Source organism: Oryctolagus cuniculus, chromosome 15, assembly GCF_964237555.1.
Source record: "Oryctolagus cuniculus chromosome 15, mOryCun1.1, whole genome shotgun sequence".
Classification (NCBI taxonomy): domain Eukaryota; kingdom Metazoa; phylum Chordata; class Mammalia; order Lagomorpha; family Leporidae; genus Oryctolagus; species Oryctolagus cuniculus.
This window is the reverse complement of record NC_091446.1, coordinates 50,575,438-50,595,162: the sequence shown is the minus strand read 5'-3', so window position 1 is coordinate 50,595,162 and position 19,725 is coordinate 50,575,438. Positions and strand designations below refer to the sequence as shown.

The 19,725-nt window shown below is 38.7% G+C and overlaps 1 protein-coding gene across 1 annotated transcript in view; it reads left to right on the top strand.

Moving 5' to 3' along the window:
• The window catches only part of IPMK (inositol polyphosphate multikinase), a 62,126-nt gene extending 46,406 nt beyond the window's left edge, over window positions 1-15,720 (top strand). The window contains exons 4-6 of the mRNA XM_002718484.5: window positions 5,305-5,477; window positions 7,016-7,097; window positions 10,619-15,720. Coding sequence (XP_002718530.2) covers window positions 5,305-5,477; window positions 7,016-7,097; window positions 10,619-11,241 — 878 coding nt within the window. The 3' untranslated portion in view covers window positions 11,242-15,720. The remainder of the gene's footprint in view (window positions 1-5,304; window positions 5,478-7,015; window positions 7,098-10,618) is intronic.
• Window positions 15,721-19,725: the final 4,005 nt, after the last annotated feature.

Genomic DNA, 19,725 nt, shown 5'->3' with positions numbered 1-19,725 from the left:
GCCATACTGATCTGAAGCCAGGAGCCAGGAGCTTCCTCTGTGTCTCCCACAGGTGTGCAGGGGCCTAAGGACTCAGGCCATCTTCTACTGCCTTTCCAGGCCGTAGCAGAGAACTGGATTGGAAGTGGAGCAGCTGGAACTAGAACCGGTACCTATATGGGATTCCTGCACTTCAGGCAGTGGCTTCACCCGCTATGCCACAGTGCCACCCACCCCCCTGCCTTAAGATTTATTTATTGATTTATTTATTTGAAAGGCAGAGTTACAGAGAGGCAGAGAGAGAGTGTATAATCTTCATTTATGAAACTAGGACCTACACTATGCTAAGCACTTTACAATATAGTATTTCATTTAGCCTTCATGATATCTCTTTGGTATATAATGATGTCCATTTTACATACAATTAAGGGTTTTTTTTTTTATTTGTTTGTTTGTTTGTTTTTGACAGGCAGAGTGGATAGTGAGAGAGAGAGACAGAGAGAAAGGTCTTCCTTTGCCGTTGGTTCACCCTCCAATGGCCGCCGCGGCCGGCGCACTGCGGCCGGCGTACTGTGCTGATCTGATGGCAGGAGCCAGGTACTTATCCCGGTCTCCCATGGGGTACAGGGCCCAAGCACCTGGGCCATCCTCCACTGCACTCCCTGGCCACAGCAGAGAGCTGGCCTGGAAGAGGGGCAACCGGGACAGAATCCGGTGCCCCAACCGGGACTAGAACCCGGTGTGCCGGTGCCACAAGGCGAAGGATTAGCCTAGTGAGCCGTGGCGCTGGCCACAATTAAGTTTTAAAGACATACTATTGAGGTCACAGGCTAGCAAATGATAGAATTGAACCTAATTTATTTGCTTCTAAAACAATTACTTCTTTCATTTCAGTTAAAGTTCTTTGTGTATAAAATTAAACTGTAATCAAAATGGAAAAGTTTATTATAAGGGTACCAGAAGTGACATGAAAGTGAACATGCAGGGGCAGGCATTGTGGTGTAGTGGGTTAAACCTCCGCCTGCTACACTGTCATCCTGTATGGGTGTTGGTTCATGTCCTGGCTGCTCCACTTGCAATTCAGTTCCCTGCTAATGTGACTGGGAAAGCAGCAGAAGATGGCCCAAGTACTTGCCTCTGTCACCCATGTAGGAGACCCAGATGAAATTCCTGGCTCCTGGCTTCGGCCTGGCCTAGCCCTGGCCATTTCAGTCATTTAGGAGGTAAACCAGTGGATGGAAGATCACCCTTGTTTATCTGTACCTTTGTCTTTCAAATAAATAAAATAGATATATGTTAGAAGAAAAAAAGTCAGGTTCTATGCATCTGAGCCCAAGGGTGTCTGGTTTGGAACCAGACACCAAAACCTATCTGGGCCAAAGGAGATCTCTGTATATTTTCTTCATTTTCTTTATCCTTCCTCCTCTCTTCTCTGCTTTCCTGTGTCATCCCATCTCCTACCTCCCCACTAAGAGATTTACATGTTATATAGCACTGTTAACCCACAAAGGTTACCAGTAGATTATGGCTAAGTCTCAGTTCCTTATTGACAAGATGAGCAAAGCTTGTAGCAGGTGTTGACTTTTGCTTTGGGGACTGTAGCCAAGGGATTAAATTCCCAAAGTATGACAGTGATTGCAAAGCCAAAGCATTTACTGTTATGAGTTTGAGAATAGTTCTTGAGATAGGTAGACACCATGACAGTGATGTTCTGTCTAGTCCACTGCTTTTTAAAATTTCTTTGTCTATGACCTGTAATTCTTTTTTACATTGCAGCTCATCATAAGTTTGATTCCTAACCTCACAAACATACTTACTGCTACTAATTTGTGAGACAGTCTCATATTTTTTCTATTCCCTTTCCTTCAAGGAGATGTTGGTTACAAACCATTACGTTGAATTTGTAATCCATTATTGTAATCCTATAAATGGGAAGATACTTCTCTACTCTATACCCAGAGGGGCTGGCTGCAAGGATGTGCAGTGTTAACCATCTTGTGAGACTTTGAATTTTTAATATCCGAATCTCAGGCATGGTCTACCTTGAAGAAAGCTCGAATCCATAGAAAGAATCTGCTAATTGCATTTTTCACAGTGAATGAATATTCATATTTTTTCTGTCATGATAACTTGTTGAGACATCAGTAAAGATCTCAAGGCCCAGATCATGACCCATTTCACTGTTTACCTTTTTTAGTAGCACTTGTGGTAAGCTGCTGCAAGAATTCTCTCTAAAGCAGGCTTTGATGTTTGTTTATTTAAGGTTTTATTTATTTATTTATTTGAGAGGTAGAGTTACAGACAGTGAGAGGAAGAGAGAGAGAGAGGTCTTCCCTCCGCTGGTTCACTCCCTAATTGGCCGCAACGGCCCGAGCTGTGCTGATCCGAAGCCAGGAGCCAGGAGCTTTCTCCAGGTCTCCCATGCGGGTGCAGGGGCCCAAGCAGTTGGGCCATCTTCTACTGCTTTCACAGGCCACAGCAGAGAGCTGGATTGAAGTGGAGCAGCTGGGACTGGAGCCGGTGCCCATATGGGATGCCAGCACTTCAGGCCGAGGATTAACCTACTGTGCCACAGCACCGGCCCCTTGATGTTTACTTTTAAAACATAGAAGGAAAGGCAGAAATAAGAATCTGAGATTTTTATTTTCAATTAAAAAGAATTGACAAAAGAACTAAGACAAACACTAACCTAATCCTCACTAGTGTGGGGAGCAACTGAGACTACACTAAATTACTGGAACTAGGACTAATTCTATGCATCTGATCTCCCGCAATATGGCATTGAGAGAGAGACCAAACAACCTCTACGCAGCTGCCTCTCGCCAATTTGACTGATAAGCTGCAGGAGCTAATCCTGCTCCTGATTGGAGGAGAGCAACGTGCTTGGCGCATGGGTAGCAGAGTTGGGATTGGTGGAAGAGGACTATAAGGAGAGGAGAGACAACATCTGAAGGAACACCTGAGGAACATCTGAGCAGCCCCCGAGAGAGCCGGCCAGCGGTGTGCCGCTCCTCCGCGGAGGTGGGGAAAGCGGCGGGGGGTGCCGCCCCTCCACCTCCGTGGAGGGGCCGGCAGCTAACCCAGGACAGTGTCGTCCGCAGCTAACCTGGGAAGAGCCGAGCAGATAAGAGAACAGCGCAGGATCTGGTGTCGTTCCTCCGCGAATGGGGGAGTGACAACTAGGCCTTAAATTAAAGATTTAACTTCTAAAAGCCAAGAATAAATAATCTAGTAGTAATTTGGCAATTCCAGTCATATAAAGCGTATTGAGAACCTGAAAGTAAGATAAAGAAAGGCATCTTGGGCAGTCGAAATAAATAGTAAATAAAACCTGTGATAGTCCCATTTACTGAAGGAATGACTCAATTTTATTATACCGTTAGGAAGACCAAGTCCAAAGTTCTGTGTAGTATATTTGGGAAGGGCAAACCCTCATTTATTCTGCAAATATTGTATCCTGATATATACAGAGTTCACATTTATATTTCTGTTTTCGAAGAGGAGAAGGAAGAAATGGGAACTTTATATTCAAGACTTACACAGTTTTATATTCACTATAGCTTTTGTCATCTCTGTCTAGCAGATGAACAGCTTATTGTTTGTTTTTTTAACCTCTACTAATTGACAAGTAAAAAATAATAACCTTATGGTATAGATGTGATGACAGTTTCCTAGGGTCACTCAATATGGGTGCCAGTTCTCGTCCTGGCTCCTCCTCTTCCAGTCCAGCTCTCTGCTGTGACCTGGGAAAGCAGATGGCCCAATGGGAGACCAGGAAGAAGCACCTGGCTCCTGGCTTCGTGTCGGCACAACTCTAGCTGTTTGCAGCCATTTGGGGAGTGAACCAACAGATGGAAGACCTTTCTCTCTCTCTCCCTCTCACTGTCTGTAACTCTACCTCTCCAATAAATAAAGAAAATCTTTAAAAAAAAAAAAAAAAGTAAGTGGATTAACCAGGTCTTGAACCAACGACAGTATTGGATGCTTGTGTCACAGGCGGCAGTCCTACTGCTATGCCACAACACTAGCACTGAAGAATATAAACTTTTAAAAATCATTAAAAAAACTAAAATACTAAAATTTGCTGAAATATAGATGGCATAAATGATATCAAAGGGGAAATGAATGCATTCTGGAACAACTTTTGAAATAATCTCATTCCCTTTCTAATGTCCTTGGAAGCCTTATATCTACCTCATACCTTTTTCTCATGTTGAGTGTTACAATTCTCTTGTTCAAGGTGGCATGTACCAATGCTATCTCACTAGTCCAAGTGATCAATTTCAGTTCACAATTGATCATAATGAAAGGACTAAGAGTCAAAGGGAGCACATAAACAAGTCTAGTGCCTGCTAATACTAACCAATAGAATAAATAAAGGGGAGAGAGATCCAACATGGGAAGCGAGATACACAGCAGACTCATAGAATGGCAGATGTCCTAAACAGCACTCTGGCCTCAGAATCAGCCCTAAAGGCACGCGGATCCAGCTGAAATGCCCATGAGAGTATTTCAGGCATGGAAAGCCAAGACACTCTGGCAAAAAAAAGAGACCTAAATGAAAGATCTCTGTGAGTGAGATCCCAGTGGAAAGAACAGGTCTTCAAAGAAGGAGGTACCTTTCTCTGAAGGGAGGAGAGAACTTCCACTTTGACTATGACCTTGTCTAAACAAGATAAGAGTCGGAGAACTCAGAGGGCTTCCATAGCCTTGGAAACTCATGACTGGAGCATAGGGAGATTACTGATGCCATAAACAGGAGTGTCAATTGGTAAAGTCAACAACAGGAGTCACTGTGCACTTACTCCTCATGTAGGATCTCTGTCCTTAATGTGCTGTACATTGAGATTTAATGCTATAACGAGTACTCAAACAGTATTTTTCACTTTGTGTTTCTATGTGGGTGCAAACTGTTGAAATCTTTACTTAATGTATACTAAACTGATCTTCTGTATATATAGAAAATTGATAATGAATCTTGATACGAATGGAAGGGGAGAGAGAGTGGGAAAGGGGAGGGTTGCGGGTGGGAGGGAAGTCATGGGGGGTGGGGAGCCAATGTAGTCCATAAGCTTTACTTTGGAAATCTATATTCATTAAATAAAAGTTAAAAAAAATTTCTCTTGTAAGAGTTCCTCTATGATATTCACACTTGTTATAAATTTATTGGTCAGTCTTCCTTTCATTTGGAATAATGCCATTTGTTAACTCCAGATTGATTTTAACTGTTTTCTCTGTTTTAATATTTCCTCATTTTTGTTTTCCCAGGCAGACACTTGCATAATAATACAAGCATTACTAACTAGGGTTTTTCTATGATCACAGATTTATACCTAAAACTGGAAGATGTGACCCACAAATTTAATAAGCCCTGTATAATGGATGTAAAAATAGGGCAAAAAAGCTATGATCCATTTGCATCGTCTGAGAAGATTCAGCAACAGGTCAGCAAGTACCCATTAATGGAAGAAATTGGATTCCTGGTGCTTGGCATGAGGGTAAGAATAAGAATGGTTATTAGTAAAATATATGGATTTTTTTTTCACATGTTCTTCCCTTGGAAATTATGGATGTCATTATAACAATACCAGTGTATCAGAGGACAGCATATTTTGGGATTAAATTGACTCTTCCCCAGTGTGTCAGCTTATGAGGGCAGGGATTTTTTTTTTAATTGTGCAATAAACTTTTTATTTTTCATTCAAAAAAAGTCCACAGCATTCAGAAAACAGGGTGGTAGGAGAAGTAAAGACACTTTCCAGGTGGATTGTGTTTAAGAACAGATGAGTAGGTAGCAATTTAATACAAATGGAGACAAATAACAACCCATGTAAAAACAAGACCTGAATCATGGGGGCAGAAGGCAGATTTATCAACCAGTGTAAATTTGGAGGGTTCATGCATGCAACTCAACATTTGAAGAGGGCAGAGATTTTTTTTTTCAAGATTTATTTATTTATTTGAAAGGCAGAGTTACAGAGAGGGAGAGGCAGAGAGAACGAGAGAAAGGAGAGAAGAAGGTGTCTTCCATCTGTTGGTTCACACCCCAGATGGCCACAAGGGCAGGAGTGGAGCCAGTATGAAGCCAGGAGCTTCTTCAGGGTCTCCCACGTGGGTGCAGGGGCCCAAGGACTTGAGCCATCTTCCAGTGCTTTACTAGGCCATAGCAGAGAGCTTGATTGGAAGTGGAGCAGCCGGGACTCAAGCCAGCGCCCATATGGGATGCTGGCATTGCAGGCGGCAACTTTACGCTATGCCACAGCAGCGGCCCCAGAGATTTTTATTTTTCGTTGACTGAAACACGGTTAGTGTCTCAATAGTCCTGGCCCATAGTAGGTGATTAATAAACCAATGAAGGCTTCAACCACAATTCTGTGACTCTGGTAATTTTGTTTTAAAGAGGCTTTAAGGTTAAGTGCAAAGTAGATTTTTAAAGTAAACATGATATTATGTTTATATGGTAATTTGGCACCAAAAAACATGAGAAAAATATTCCTTATATCTTCTGTAATTTTTTTATGTTTTCAAAATAGAAATTAAAACATTAGGTGATTGTTTTAGATTTTGCTTGGAATTCTGTGGATTTGCGATTTGAGCTAGGCTCACATAAGAGAGTTCTTTTAGGCCGGCGCCGCGGCTCACTAGGCTAATCCTCCTCATACGTATTGTTGATTTGAAAAGAAATGCTTCATTATTTTCCCTTTACACTTCAGGTTAACTTTTGGTGGATTAAAGTAAATAACTTTTAATATTGGAAATATTTATTCTTCTTATAAACATTTTCATCGATAGTGGATATTAAATTAGTAAAATGTCTTTCTGCTTCATTCTTAAGACTGATTTTTTTCTTCAGAAATCTATTACATCAGTAGATCTCATCTTTCCTCACCCTTGTGTTGCTGGAATAAACCCCTCATGGTCAAGAAACATTAGTTAGTTAGCTGTGTGTGTGTGTGTGTGTGTGTGTGTGTTTTCTTTTTTTTTTTTTCTTGGTAAAGCGTTAGTTTTTTAACTTTTAATTGCTTGTCTTTGACAGGTTTATCATGTTCATTCTGATAGCTATGAGACACAGAACCAGCACTATGGAAGAAACTTAACAAAAGAAACTATAAAGGATGGTAAGCAATTTAAAATGCCTTTATTGGTTGTGTTGTAGTGGGTAAAGCCACTGCTTGCAATGCTGGCATCCCATATGAACGCTGGTTTGATTCCCAGCTGCTCCACTTCCTATCCAGCTCCCTGCTGGTGGCCTGGGAAAAGTAGCAGAAAATGGCCATGGTTCTTGGGCCCCTGCATCCACGTGGGAGGCCCAGATGAAGCTCCTGGCTTTAGCCTGGCCCAGCCCTGGCCATTGCAGCCATCTGAGGAATGAACCATTAGATGAGAAGATCGATCTCTCTCTCCCTCTCCTTCTCCTTCACTGTAACTCTTTCAGAGAAGTAAATAAATTAGTTTTAAATAATGCTCTTATTATTGGATAGTTAAAATAATTCTAGAGTTATTTCACTTTTTTTTAAAAAGGATTTATTGGCTGGCGCCACGGCTCAGTAGCCTAATCTTCCACCTGCGGCACTGGCACATTGGGTTCTTGTCCCGGTTGGGGCGCCGGATTCTGTCCTGGCTGCCCCTCTGCCAGTCCAGCTCTCTGCTGTGGCCCAGGAGTGCAGTGGAGGATGGCCCAAGTGCTTGGGCCCTGCACCCCATGGGAGACCAGGAGAAGCACCTGGCTCCTGGCTTCGGATCAGCGTAGTGCACCGGCCACAGTGGCCATTGAGGGGTGAACCAACAGAAAAGGAAGACCTTTCTCTCTGTCTCTCTCTCACTGTCCACTCTGCCTGTCAAAAAAATAAATTAAATTTAATTTAAAAAAAAGATTTATTTATTTACTTGAAAATCAGAGTTACACAGAGAGAAGGAGAGGCAGAGAGAGAGAGAAGTCTTCCATCGCTAGTTCACTCCCCAAATGGCCACAATGGCCGGAGCTGCTCTGATCTGGAGCCAGGAGCCAGGAGCTTCTTCCAGGTCTCCCACGCGGGTACAGGGGCCCAAGGACTTGGGCTATCTTCTACTGCTTTCCCAGGCCATAGCAAAGAGCTGGATGGGAAGTGGAGCAGCCAGGATACTGGCGCCTGTATGGGATGCTGGCACTGCAGGTGGCGGCTTTACCTGCTACGCCACAGTGCCGGCCCCAAGTTATTTCACTTTTAATTTACTTTTGAATGATGACTAAATAAAAATAAACCATTTTTTTACAAAAAGAAATTTATACTCACAAAATTGGAGTAATGATAATCTCTGGTTCATGATGCACCCAAACCATGAATCCATGGATAGTCCTGTTTTACATTTTTATTCTTATTAGTATGCTTTTTTTAGGGGGAAAAAAAAGTCTGTGAACCAGATATCTGGCTGAATACCGGACTTAGGATACTTTTAAATTATCTTTTATTTTAAAATTTTATTTAATATTATTTATTCAAAAAGCAAGTGATGGACACACACATTCACACAGAGATCTTCTGTCTGCTGGTTCAGTCCCCTGATACCTGCCAGAGCTGTCAACACCATCCACATGTCTTGTGTGCATGGCAAGGACTCAAGGATCTCCCAGGATAGCATTTAGTAGGAAGGTGGATTAAAAGTGGAGTTAGTACTTAAATTCATGCACTATGATAAGGGATTTGGGCATCCCAAATGTCATCCTAATCACCATAACAAATGATCCTCTTTAAAAATCATTTTTCAAATAAAAGTTTAGATAGTGGTGTATTGAAATAAGCCACTATCTGAGAGACTTCAAAATGTGTATTTCTACTGAAATATAGTGTATTTTTACTGAAATTTCTCATCTGTAGTTGAACTATTATAGTGAATAATCAAGTAACATTAAAGTGTTTAAATAAAGTCTGTTAACGTATAAGTATATGCTTCTAAAACATTTGTGGCTGAGATATTAGAAAAGTAGTGATAGCCAAGATTTTTTTTTTTTTTTTGACAGGCAGAGTGGACAGTGAGAGAGAGAGACAGAGAGAAAGGCCTTCCTTTGCCGTCGGTTCACCCTCCAAGGGCCGCCGCAGCCAGTGTGCTGCAGCCGGCGCACCGCGCTGATCCGAAGCCAGGAGCCAGGTGCTTCTCCTGGTCTCCCATGGGGTGCAGGGCCCAAGCACTTGGGCCATCCTCCACTGCACTCCCTGGCCACAGCAGAGAGCTGGCCTGGAAGAGGGGCAGCCAGGACAGAATCCGGCGCCCCGACTGGGACTAGAACCCGGTGTGCCGGTGCCGCAGGCGGAGGATTAGCCTAGTGAGCCGCGGCGCCGGCCGCCAAGATTTCTTGAAGTGATATTAGATTATTTTTACGTCTGCTGAGATAGAGAAGATCTCTGTATAGAATTTATGAAAGAATTTTTTATGTATAGAGAACAAACATCCACAGTGGGAACTTAGCAGTTAGTGTTTGCCTTGGTATCCTTAGTCAACACCAAGATAATTATCCAAATTGACTATTTTATTTATTTATTTATTTATTTATTTATTTGACAGGTAGAGTTATAGACAGTGAGTGTGAGAGAGAGAGAAATGTCTTCCTTCCGTTGGTTCACTCTCCAAATGGCCACCACAGCTGGAGCTGTGCCAATCCAAAGCCAGGAGCTAGGTGCTTCTTCCTGGTCTCCCAGGCGGGTGCAGGGGCCCAAGCACTTGGGCCATCCTCCACTGCCCTCCCGGACCACAGCAGAGAGCTGGACTGGAAGAGGAGCAACTGGGACAGAATCCGGCGCCCTGACCGGAACTAGAACCCAGCGTGCCAGCGCCACAGGCAGAGGATTAACCTAATGAGCCACGGCACTGGCCTGTTAACACTATTAATAATGGTTTTCATTTGACTCTGGGTTTTTAGAGTAGCTCTTTAATGTGAATCCAAAAAAAAAAAAAAAAAAACAAGTAATCAAGTAATTTACTGTAAAATTCCTCCCAAGAGTAAATAGAGCAAATATTGGCATTAGATTTCTTATAGTAGAACTAAACTAGTAGTCTATCTGTAATAAACTTCTACTTTATCTAAATAGAATGTTTCATTTTACGTTAGTATCATTTTATTTTTAAAGATTTATTTATTTATTTGAAAGTCATAGTTACAGAGAGAGAGGGAGAGACATGAGAAAGAGATATTTGATCCATTGGTTCACTCCACAAGTGGCCACAATAGCCTGGGCTGGGTCAGGCTTAAGCCAGGAGCTTCGTTTGGGTCTTCCAAGTGGGTGGCAGGGTCCCAATTTCTTGGGCCATCATCTGCTGCTTTCCCAGGCACATTATCAGGGAATTGGATCAGAAGTAGAACAGCTAGGACACGAATCAGCGCCCATATAGGATGCTGGAGTCACAGGCAGCAGGTTTACTTGCTGTACTACAATGCCTGTTCCTGTCAGTGTTGTTTAAATGCTTTCTAGTAAGCATCTTCACCAAAAATTCAATTGAGGTCTAAATTTCTCTGACTAGAATTCTTAAATTTCTGTGATTAGTTGTTGAATTAATTGCAAGGAATTATGATAGGGAAATAATTGAAGAATTGTATCTATGATGAATTTTCTTCCTGTCTATTTCATAATTGGGTAATAATCCTAATGATTTTGTTTTTGTATAGGAGTCTCCAAGTTTTTTCATAATGGGTTGTACTTAAGAAAAGATGCTGTTGCTGCCAGTATTCAGAAGATTGAGAAAATTCTTCAGTGGTTTGAAAGCCAGAAGCAGCTTAACTTTTATGCAAGTTCATTACTGTTTGTTTATGAAGGTTCATCTCAGATAGCCACTACAAAATCGAATGACAGAACTTTGGCAGAAAAGTTTTTGTCCAAAGGACAACTGTCAGATACCGAAGTACTGGAGTACAACAATAACTTTCATGTGTTAAGTTCCCTAGTGAATGGAAGAATAGAGGCTTCTGTAGGCAAAAGCTTATCCAAGATATATGCTCGACACAGAAAAATGTATTCAAAAAAGCATCACAGTCAGACTTCCTTGAAAGTTGAAAATATAGAGCAAGACAATGGGTGGAAAAGCACGTCACAGGAGCATTTAAACGGAAATGTACTTTCCCAACTGGAAAAAGTTTTCTACCATCTTCCCACTGGTTGCCAAGAGATTGCAGAAGTAGAAGTGCGAATGATAGATTTTGCTCATGTGTTTCCTAGCAACGCAATAGATGAGGGATATGTTTATGGGCTAAAGCATTTAATCACTGTACTTCGAAGTGTTTTAGACAATTGACTCCTTTGCTGCAGTCTTTTTAAGGGGTGGGTTGATCACAATGAAGAGCAGCAGTTGTTATAGCTGCCCCTCTAATGCTGTGTAAAAAGTTTGTATTGTGTGTTGACATTTTATTTGTCTTTATACTTTTGGTAGAAAGGTTAACTTTTTTATAATCTTACTCAGGAAAACTAATTTGTTCATTAGAAAACTATGAAGAAAAAGACACTTAGAAGTGAAGTGTTCAGCAGGGAATGTGGTGGTACATGGCATAAACACCTTTTTGGCTCAAGCAAAATGGAAATCATTCTTTAGTCATTAAGAGTTTATTTCGCTTTCTGTAGCCAATTTATCATGAAGTCTCTGTCCACCCACCTTGACAGTGAGCCATATCTAAACTGCTATGTTATTACTATACCTACTAAAATCTAGAAAGCACAGATTGATATCATTAGTATTGCTATGTATAAAGTGATTAAAACTGGAGAAAATTGCTTCAGAACTAAGTACTCATTAGGTTTTACATTAAAAGTCAGAACAGCATATCAAAAGGTGCTTCATAGTGAAATTACTTAAAATTGTTGCATTCCAAAAGCAGATTTTCCATTTAATTTCCATTTGTAGATATCTTACAAAATATCATACTTAATAAAGAAGATAACCGAAATGCACAACAACAACAACAAAAATCTTCAAATTAAGAATGCTAAATATTCTTACTGGGATTAAGAAGAGAAAGATTATTTATAAGGAGCAAAATATTTTCTTAGAAATCTTTGATCTATGGGAAAATTAGAATCTACATTTACTACATTGTGAAAAGTAGAGTTTACCATAGAATACCTTTTTCTGTAACTGCAGCATCAAAAAGCTGACTGATTGAAGCCTTGTTTTATTTCTCCTTTGAGTGACATTTTGAGATTTTTCTTTAAAACTTTATACATGTCTCTATTTAGTTCATCAGTAATATGAAAATTTTGTTGTTTAAAATAGTGTTTCTCAGAATTCCTGTTAGACAATGAAAGACAATATCCAATCTTGAGTTAACAAAATTAGTGCATCACACAGGGTTTGGTGTGTATTGAGATGCATGTTTCTATTTCTCAAAAACAGTTTTCTGTCATATTCAGCAGAGTTACTATAATTCTATGGTGGACAGGGACAAAGCTACATTTCCTGGAAACATGGATTTGTAAGGATTTAGCTATGTTTCATACTCACCACTTTTCACAGGCTAACTAGTTGTTTGCCATGAAAACATATAAAACTTCATACTTAAACCTGTGAATATGTTTGTCAATTCTGCCATCCCCTACACTGTGATTCACTACTAACTCATTTAAGCAATCAACAGTCTTGCTCACCACAATCCTGGAATATGTTCTGGGCTTGTAAATTGTTATTTTCTCCTCCTTTTTCCCTTCAATTTACAAATTACACTTTAAATCTAAGCACTTTTTTTGTGTCCTGGAGGAAAGTATCACAATTTTATGTTTCTTTATTTTCCAACCGTTTTTGAGGGTACTTTTCAAATATTTGAAGCCAAATAAAAGTACCAAATGCTTTGTGAATTCCGTGCTTAGTAAATCTATTAAACTAAAATCACTTGAAAATTCATATGCATTTTGTTAACAGCAAAATTTGATTTCTTTTAATTTTTTTATTTAGAATCAGTATAAGTATTTTTCATATGGACTTAATGGCCTTACTCTGCTGCCCAAATGGGTATTGGCTATAGATTTTTGTGGGATTGGATTTAAGTCATAATTAATACAAGTTTTTAGTTTTATTTTTTCCATTATGATATGGACTTTTGTTATTGTTTGGGTAGTGGTTCAATAAACCTTAAGCTAAATAATAAACACTATTTTCAATCTTAGAAGACAAGAGGCTTTTTTGTATGGGATGGTGTCAGCCTATGTACAATGAATTTAATAAACTGAAGTATTATCAGATTTTTTTGCACATTTTAGCTCAATAAAGTCTGAATCAACTGTTCCAGATTTTCTTTTATCTGTATTTGGAAATATAGTTTTGTAAAATCTGTGTCGTATCTTTTTGATACAATAGAGCATGTTTTGTTTAAATAAAACAAGCATTTCTATCTTTTGTTTTTCAGGGAAGGGATTAACATCTAATTCTTTTGTTTACATTTTTTATCACTGTTATCCAATGCTGATTTTATGTTATTTTATAAGTAAACTTACATGTAACAGAATAAGTATCTGTATCTAGTTCCTGTCAATTATGATTATGTTGAAATTTACCACTGTGGGGATAAATGATCACTATTCACCAAGTGTATTTTAAACGTGTAAACGTTTAAGAAATAAGTAAAGTAAGGATATCATTTGGGGTAATAGGATTATCATAGCTTTTTTGCCCTAGGAAACATAGTGATTTTAGTGTATTTCTATGGAATGCATTCATAAAAAAGACTTCTAAAGGAATGTGGCTGTGAATAAAACATTTCTCTAATAAAAACTTAAATTGTATAATAGTTTTATAATAAAGTATTTACAATACTTGATATTTTAATATCAATGGAAGTTGCATAGATTCAAATTAAAATCAATTATAAATGCTAATATTTTATCTAAATAGTTTTTCAAGAAACAGTTATGAAAATATGTATATTAAATGGCTCTACCATGGAGCTTGTGGTATTTCAACTCTATTCCTGATTCTTTGTTTGATGTGTCTGGGAAGATTGTACTTACTATGCCTCTTTACACTACAGTTTTGTTATTGAGGGGCTCTAGACTGTGTTCAGTTGAATAAGAATTTTTTCTGAATTTTGAATATAATACTTAATGATTTCCTAGGTATTTTTCTTTATATCATATCTATAAAGTCTAAATATCAAATTTATAACATCAGTTAAAAATATGTGTTTCATTTGCAAGTTTTTTTGCTTCATGCAGATGAAAACACATTTTTAAAAGATTTGGAATATTGGAAAAGACATAGGCTAAAAGAAAATGATAGGGCAGTGAAAGGATTTTATATGTGAAATTATATAAATTGTGTCCACTACTTTAAAGCATTACCATTTTATCAGTTCTCTCTTAGCAATTTGGCTTTTTATACTTTTAAAACTTAATTTGCTTTAAAAAACTGTTTACAATGCTTTGTAATTATCCAGTGCCTTTAACCTTGATTTGATATATTTGTCACCTCAGTTATCCTTTCTATTGCATCCTATGTTTTCATAGCCTAGAAGTCATCAATTTTTTTTTTAATTGTTGATGTGGTTATCTAAAGATATAACCATTACCTGTTAATACTTTGAAGAAACAGTAGGTTTGCCTTTGGAGGTCAACCTGCTTACTCTTAGTTCATTCAAAAATATTTATTGGATATAAACCCAGTGTGATGCATTTTTAGCTCACGAATGTACAGTTGTGATTTAATGAGTTAAGACTAACCTTTTCCAGCATTATGTCTAGATGGGAAGATGTGGGACTTAGAGATGTAAGCAAATATGTATTTAAAGATAACTAGCATTTGAGTTTGTGTAAAAATAAGGGATAAATATCAAGTTGAGATGGAGCAACAGTGTGTTAGGTTAGAAATAATATTTTGCAGCATTGTGACCTCTTTTAGACTTTTGAATTAGGGCAGTAGTTATATGTAATATAATGAAAGCCTTAATTTTTCACTTTTCTTGCTGGTAAAGGTACGTTTAATTAGACTGTCCATTTAGAGTAGTGTTGAACATAAGTACTGTGAAAAACATTCCATTACATATTCACAGGCAAACTAACTGCACTTTTTTTTAATTTCTCAATTTAATACAAATATATTAGGCCTCAAACTTATCTTCATCACTGGTATTTTAAATTGGCAATGAATATGAAATTACTTTTTGACTGACAGTACTGTTGCTTAAAATGCCTATTAATATTTTAGGAAGATTACATTCTCCATCTTTTTCAAGTTCTTATTAAGTTCATTCTGGTAGCCTCTGCAATTAAACAAATTGGGATGTACTTTCAATAATTTTTTTTTTTACTTTTAAAATTTTTGTCATGATTGGGGTTGAATTTTGGCCTGGTGTTCACTTGCAATATATAAACAGTTTAATTATGAGGTGAAATAGTCTTAAGTATGAAATGTGATGCACTTGCATATAAATGAAAATAGTGTGCACAAAGACACTTTACTATGGGAACTGTACTGGAAGATTTATGAAAGCATGTGAAATTGCACCTAAAATTGTGTTCTTAGTGACTATAAGCAGCAATGCTATGTTAATTGTACTTGATGAATGAATGTATTTAGTTACACTTTGGTTTAAATGTCTTAATGTCTTTTTATGTGTTTGTAATTTGTACTATTGATGTGGGGTATTCTTGGATTGCAGGGGTTATTGTCAATGTGATTTGTGTTTTTATTTTATAGAATCATCTAATGTGATATACCAATTTTTATAAGTGATATTTAGATAATTCTAATAACTGTATATTTGACATCCTATTAAAATGTTTTGCATTGGAACCTTTTTTTCCCATTAATTGTAACATGCCAGCACATGCCTTGTAGTTTGAAAATTACTCATTCATTTAACAGGTCTGGACCAGAGCCTATAGGAGATAGGGTATATACACATGGGAAATGACAAATCATGGAAACTACAATGTATGACCTAAAATCTTTGGAATCTACCTAGAGTAGAAGTGCACCCAAGAAGAAATAAATTAAGTAAAATATATATTCTGTAGTTTTAAAACCTAAGAAGTAGATAAGACAGTTTTGCATGTGTTTGAATTGAATCAGCAACCAGATTGTTATTTTCATTCATTAGTTTGCAAAGGACTCTGTCAGATATCTGCACAGCACTTGTTTACCTTTGGGGATTTTGAAGAGTTTAATAAGATTCAGTACTTGTTTTCAAGATATGTGCTGGTAAGAAAAAAGGTAAAAGTGGGACAAGAAGCTACTCAGTGGTGATTCATAGCTCTCAATATCCAGCAGAGTTGTGTGTTAGAGGAGTCAGTTTTAATATCAAGAGGCAGAAAGAGCTGTGTGATTCACAGCATCAAAGCCACTTAAGTCAGTGCTCCAGAAGGTTTATTGAGTTTAGCCTTTACACCTGCTGCCTTGTCTACTTTGGAGAGGAGTGATCTGGGTGAAGTAGTTTCTCCTTTGTTCTGGTGAAGACTGCTACCGAACTCCTGTGTTTCAGTCCTTAAGTTAAAGTATAAAGACTCAAAGTTGAAATCAAAGTAAAAATAATTAGAATAAAAGTCATTTGGACATTACAAATGAAGGCTTAAAAATAGGCCTCGGAAGGGCTTGTGATGCTGCTGGTCTGTGGACCACACTGAGGACCAAGATGTGCACAAAGTTCCTTGAGTGTGTGGTATATAGTAGAGTTTGGAGGACTTAGAGCAGAGATGCAACCAGAATTGGTAGAGCTAAGAGTGCTAGCAACAGAAAGAAATGGGTTTAGGATGTGAGAGAATATAGCCAGCAATGGGTCAAGGTATTACTGGCCATTCTCTGTTGGTTAGAGTTCATTAGCTGTGTTAGGACTTTAAACTACCACCTGTGAGAAGTTTGGGGCGTATAATAATGGACATCATTTTTATATTACTCATGACATAGTTAATCTGTGTGAATGGCGACTGCTGTACCAAATGAAGAAAATGTTCTGCATATGCTTATGAGCTATGTGGTATGGACCATCTGACAACATTCTTGGAATGCTTTGGGCATAAGTGGTAAAATTGATTTAGGGCCGTCAACTGTGTTTCTAAGAGATAAGTTTAGAAACTCTTTGTAGTTATTATCGATATAATTTGATAAAGCACCTCAAGATTGTTGACAAAAAAAAGTGGACAGAGTTGTGTTTATTGGGAAAGGAATTGCTGTTCAGGTCCACTGAATCTGGGAAGGCAAATGCAGGAGAAGTTTTAATAGAGGATTTCCACAGAAAGATTTTGGAGACAATTCATTTCTCTTTGTCCCCCATATCTATCTACTTTCTCTCTCTCTCTCTCTCTCTCTCTCTCTCTCTCTCTCTCTGTGTGTGTGTGTGTGTGGTTATGGCAACTATTTATTTTGTCCCACCCAGATCCAGTGCAGTGATTTTTTTTTTTTTTTTTTTTTTTTTTGGACAGGCAGAGTGGACAGTGAGAGAGAAAGACAGAGAAAAAGGTCTTCTTTTGCCGTTGGTTTACCCTCCAATGGCCGCTGGGGCCGGAGCACTGCGGCTGGCGCACCGTGCTTATCCGATGGCAGGAGCCAGGTACTTATCCTGGTCTCCCATGGAGTGCAGGGCCCAAGCACTTGGGCCATCCTCCACTGCACTTCCTGGCCACAGCAGAGAGCTGGCCTGGAAGAGGGGCAACTGGGACAGAATCTGGCGCCCCGACTGGTACTAGAACCTGGTGTGCTGGCGCCGCAAGGTGGAGGATTAGCCTAGTGAGCTGCGGCGCTGGCTCCAGTGCAGTGATCTTAACCATTGCATTGTTCATCATATTTATATCCTTGTTTTAGTCCTTACACAACTTGTATTCAAAAGTCCTTTGCTGCAGCCATCCTCATACACAGAGCTACAAACCCGCATCTGTGTCCATCGTATTCACCTGGAAAACTTAAACCTGATTTTATTTGATTTTCTATCAACTTATCTGTACCTTAGAGCCGAAAATGTTTAGAGAAAAATATAGCCATCCTAGTAATATCACTTGTAATTTATGACTTCAAACTCTTAAGTGGTTCTCAGTACTGTTAAGGTAATCTGACTACACTTCCCAATTCAATTCAATCCATCACTGAGATTGGTTTTACCGTGCCTCATCTCATTTTCTCTTAGTCCATGATTTTAGTGTTTCATTAAGAAGATGATACCAATCAAAAGAACTTTTACATCATCTAATCCTCAAAGCTACCTGTATATCTCCTTCTAGATCCATATATTTTTTTCTTCCCTAAAATGGATGAGTGCTGCCAATTTAAGTCAACTCTTCGGTTGCCCTTAAACACACACACACATACACACAAATCAGTGGTGCAGTTACATGTCCTCTCTCCTGCAACTTGAATTTGTCCCTTTCTATTGTATCATTCCCATCACTATCCTTGTAAGACTTCCCATACTTATAAAACCCCCACAGAAGCATCTTTTGTTGACTTTCTCTTTCCTCAGCATATACTACACCATTTCTTTGCTCCTTTTTCATGAAGATTTATTTCCACTTCTATTCTCTGTCAACTCATTCCAATCAGGCTTTCATACTCCCACTCCTACCACTTCTATTAATAGAAACAGTTCTTGTCAAGATCACCAATGATGGTTATATTAGGAAATTTGTAGGCAAATTCTGACCACTCCTTTTATACAACATGGTGAGTCTTTGACACAATTGGATCAAGCCCTCCTGTATAAATTTCTTTCTTCATATGTCCTTGTTGATAACTCATTTTCCTTTTTGTCTGCAGCGTCTGCCTTCTCAGTCTCTTACTGCATCCTGCTTTTCCTTCACGAAGCTTCGAGTCCTAGTATACTTAGAAGATCAGTCCTCTCTTTGATGCGACAGGTCAGGTTCTCAAACCCAATTAGCCTTAATAACCTTTAATTAAACATGTAATATATATTTATATAGGATATAATATATATAACAAATATAAAACAAATATATAAATATCAAATATATTTAATAATCAATGTGTTATATACCATATTTGCTATCTTAAACTTGTAGGTAATATAGTCTCTTCATATGTAAAGTTTAAAAATCAGCAAAGCACTGATGAAAAGTCATGAATTTAATAGGCAATATATACTTTATTTATGGATTGGAAGATTCCAATGACCAAAATGACCTATAGATTTTAACACAATCCTAATTAAAATTCTAGTGGATTTTTTAAAAAGGGCTTATTTATTTGAAAGAGAAGGAGATCTTCCATCTACTGGTTCATTCCTCAAAAAGCAACAATAGAACTGGGCCAGGCCAAAGGCAGGATCCAGGAGCTTCCTCCAGGTCTCACATGGGCCATCTTCCGTTGTTTTCCCATGCATGCTAGCAGGGAGCTGGACCGGAAGTGGAGCAGCCAGATCCTGTACAGGATGCTGATATTGCAGGCAGTGGGTTAATTCACTACACCACAATGCTTGCCCCAGATTTTTTTTTTCCTTTAGAAATCAACAATCTGGTTCTAAAATCTGTATGGAAAGGCAAAAATAAGTAGAATAGTCAAAACTATTTTAAGAATGAAGTTGTAGGACTCAAACCACAAGATTCCAAGACTGACTACAAAGCTAAAGTAAATTTGGGGTGCTGGAATCGTACGTGCAGCAGGTTAGGCCATTGCTTGTGGAGACAACAGCCCATACTGGAATGCTGTTTCAAGTTTCGTCAGTCCTGTTTCTGGTCTGGCTTCCTGCTAATGCCCTTGGGAAAGCAGCAGATGATAGGCCAAGTGCTTGGCCCCTACTACCCATGTGTGAGACCCAGATGGTGTTCTGGACTCCTGGCTTCAGCCTGACCCAGC